Source organism: Echinops telfairi, unplaced genomic scaffold (genome assembly GCF_000313985.2).
Source record: "Echinops telfairi isolate 266 unplaced genomic scaffold, ASM31398v2 ScPeMD7_7407;HRSCAF=8445, whole genome shotgun sequence".
NCBI lineage: Eukaryota > Metazoa > Chordata > Mammalia > Afrosoricida > Tenrecidae > Echinops > Echinops telfairi.
Window position 1 is genome coordinate 1071858 of NW_022111307.1, and position 3414 is coordinate 1075271.

At 38.0% G+C, this 3414-nt stretch overlaps 1 protein-coding gene across 1 annotated transcript in view; it reads left to right on the plus strand.

Annotated features, from left to right (window-relative positions):
* TMEM207 (transmembrane protein 207) overlaps positions 1-2529 on the plus strand; it is a 31783-nt gene extending 29254 nt beyond the window's left edge. The window contains exon 5 of the mRNA XM_045296446.1: positions 1984-2529. Within this exon, the coding sequence (XP_045152381.1) occupies positions 1984-2120 (137 nt within the window). The 3' untranslated portion in view covers positions 2121-2529. The remainder of the gene's footprint in view (positions 1-1983) is intronic.
* The last annotated feature ends 885 nt before the right edge of the window (positions 2530-3414 follow it).

Sequence of the window (3414 nt, forward strand, 5' to 3'; positions counted from 1 at the left end):
TCTGTTTATGTTCATTTCTATGACAGTGTCTCTCAGAAGTGTATCCCCAGTGGGGCTCACCCTCTTGACACTTTATTATTGGTTTCATTACTTTTTGGTAAATGAAACCCAGGGGTGTGGAACCTACAGGAAAAGAAAATTTGACAAGGGTTTGGGGGAAGGGGCATATGGAGGGGTGGGGGAGACAAGAGGAAGATGATGCCTAGATGTCTAGGAAGAAAAAGTATGTTTTGGAAAACTATTATTATGCAAGAAATTGTACAATTGGGTTTGACATGATTGAACTATGGAATGATATGACATGTATTAGCTTCCAACTTACAGCAAATTAATTTTAAAAATAAAAGCATAGATCCAGGAATAGGGTTTTGGGCTTTTACTAAATCCTAGCTCCAAATTAAGAACAATCAGTTCTTATATGTCAGTGCCCTGCCCTATACTCACCTTCATGATATGATCACTAAAGTTAAGTGTGCTACAGAAAAGTGTGGTGAAGAAAGCAGATGGTGCCTGGCTATCAATCAGAATAGTGTCTGGGGTCTTTAAGGCTTGTATTCAAACAAACAGCTCTATAAGTGAGGAGTCAACTAAGTCCACTTGGAAGAAGCACACCAGCTTCTGTGATCCAAAAATGACAATTAAAAAATCTAAATATGGTGAAAAGAAAAGCATCAGAGCAAAAATTATGAACACCCAATTTGTGGAGGGCGATAGGGGACAGTGGGAGCCCCAAACTCAGCTACAGAGAATCTGGTCAGAGTGAGCCACTGTCAGATCCACTCTGGCCACAGGCGAGAGTCTCAATCAGCCTTACTATCGGACAGAGACCATTGTAATTTTGATTGTACTGGATCCAACTTGAGACTTGGCCAGTTGACCACTCTATAATGCAACCCAAATTGTTTAGGGGTACAAGAATCTCTTACTGGTTCTGTGTCACAAATTTTTTCCTTGGCCTTTTGAATATTGTTGGGGGTCTTTTCCTTCTTATGCATTATCAATATTTTTATCTGTATACTGTTATGTTATCACCCTTACCAATTTGGCACAATTTTGTTTTTTATTGGGTCTCCCAGCTGTGAAGTCCTGAAAAAGTGGATGCATAATAATAATAACATATATAAGGGGAGAGAGGGGATAAAAAGGTGGGTGGGTGAGAGAGAGAAAGGGAATTTGGGAGTAACTAATGAAGATGGGAGGGGAGGGAGCACTAGACGATTTGTGATAAATCATGTTAAAGGCCATTTAACCATGGGGGGGCCCTAAAATGTATGTGGGGTAGATTGTACAGTTCTCCTTGATATGATTGAATGACTAAACTATTGAATTATATGGTATGAAAATTATTTGCCAATCAAACTGTTGAATAAAAAACATTAGTGGATAAAATATGGGGAATTAAGAAATTTGATTTAAAAGCTTTCTTAAAGTTTTCAGAATTTCTTCTCTTTATTGTGTGGTATGTTTTAAGCACAAACTCTTCACAATTTAACTTATATAACTTAAATAGTTAACATTTGAACTATTCGTTTTACTTAGAGAAATATTCAATTAATTACTCATTTCCACTGGCAAACATACATATCTACAAATTAATATTAAAAAGTGATATTTTAATGTTTCTAATGGAACTTGCATTTCCCATGATGGAAGCATTGGGTAAAATATCACTCGGGTTTACAGAAATCCTGTCTTTACACCTAGCAGAGAGAATACTCTGGTTCCAGTTGCTAAATTGTAAATGCTCTTGATAGGTTGATCAATGATGATAAAATTGGTTCATGCGAGTAAATTTCATGAAGTACTGACTAACTTCAGCAAGAAGCTAGTTTCTTCAGCAAGAAGCTAGCTTCCCTCTCAAGAGTACTAATAATTTTCTGTTGCTTCAGTGATAAGAGAAATGCCAGATTTTATCAGGCAGTTCATATACTTCTATTTTATTCTGACTACAATGATCACAAGTCTTCATTTTTCTCTTTCCAGGGACAGAAGCAACTCTGAGTCCAACTATCGGAAATCACATTCAGCCTCAAAACCCCCAACTGTATCCAGTTCCGTGTTTTGGAGCCCTAGGTCCCCCACCTCCATATGAAGAAAACATAAAAACAAGCAGACTCTAAATCTGGATCATCAATGGACAGATTAGAGATACTTCAAATTCCAAAACCTTAATGTAAGCTCAAGACTTTCATTTAGTGTAAATTCCCAGAGAGCAATTGATATGTTGAATTTTATAAAAGGATACTAAAACAAAAAGGTGAAGTAGGGGGCAAAATTAGTGCAGAGATGGTTTCTATAGTGAATGAATGGACTCTTGACATACTAATTTGTATTGTGTTGTAACTTTTAGGCCACACAAATAAGTTAATGTTTCTTCACTGATACCCAGATATGGAATAATTAGGTGCATGAAGGAGTTTCACTTATTAAATTTAGGATCCCAATCCAGTACATATCATAGTTCTCTGCCTTAATATGTTCATTTAATATAGTCTCTATCATGGAGCCAATAAAATATATTATAATTTAGAAATGACCCAAGAAAAGATTCATTTATCTTCAGTCCCAGAGCCAGAAAGATTATATTCTAATGAGTGTAAATAGGTAGAGTGTATGAAGAAGAAATGATTGAGGTAGAATACTGATGATGAATGAAGAAGATTGACTAGAAGTCTCAAGTCAAGGGGTTACATATCTCAGCCTGAGGAGGGGCAAGGTATTGGTATAAGCTGGTGGGGATTACTTGAGATATGGAAGCCCATGTAATACCACTATGGACAGAAAATGGAGAAAAACCCACGAGTAAATGTCGCATGAGTTCACAGCTTTTCTCTCAAGTAACAATGAGACATCTTCAATAGGCTTTTGGCAGTGACCACTAGCAAGAACCAATACTCACTGCCATTGAGTCAATTCTGACTCATTGTGAACCTATAGGTAGGGTAAAACCAATACTGTGGGTTTCTGAGACAGGAACTTTTTACAGGACGAGAAAGCCTCATCCCTCGGAGTTGCTGATAGTTTCAAACTGCTTACTTTGCAGTTAGTAGTCCATTACATTGCCCACTAAGCCACCAAGTTTTAGTGTTACTGTGAGTTGGAACTGACTCCACAGCACCAAACAACAACAACAGCCAGAAGCCCTGGTGGGCTGCTAACTGCCAGGTCAGCTGTTTGAACCCACCAACTGCTCCTTAAGAGAAAGATGAGGCTTTATGCTACCATAAAGAATTACAGCCTCTGAAGATAAACAAGCAGCCATCTAGCTCAGAAGCAGCAAAGCCCACATGGAAGAAGCACACCAGCCTGTGTGACCATGAGGTGTCAAAGGGATCAGGTATCAGGCATCAAAGAACAAAAAATCATATCATTGTAAATGAGAGGGAGTGCAGAATAGAGTTCCAAAGCCCATCT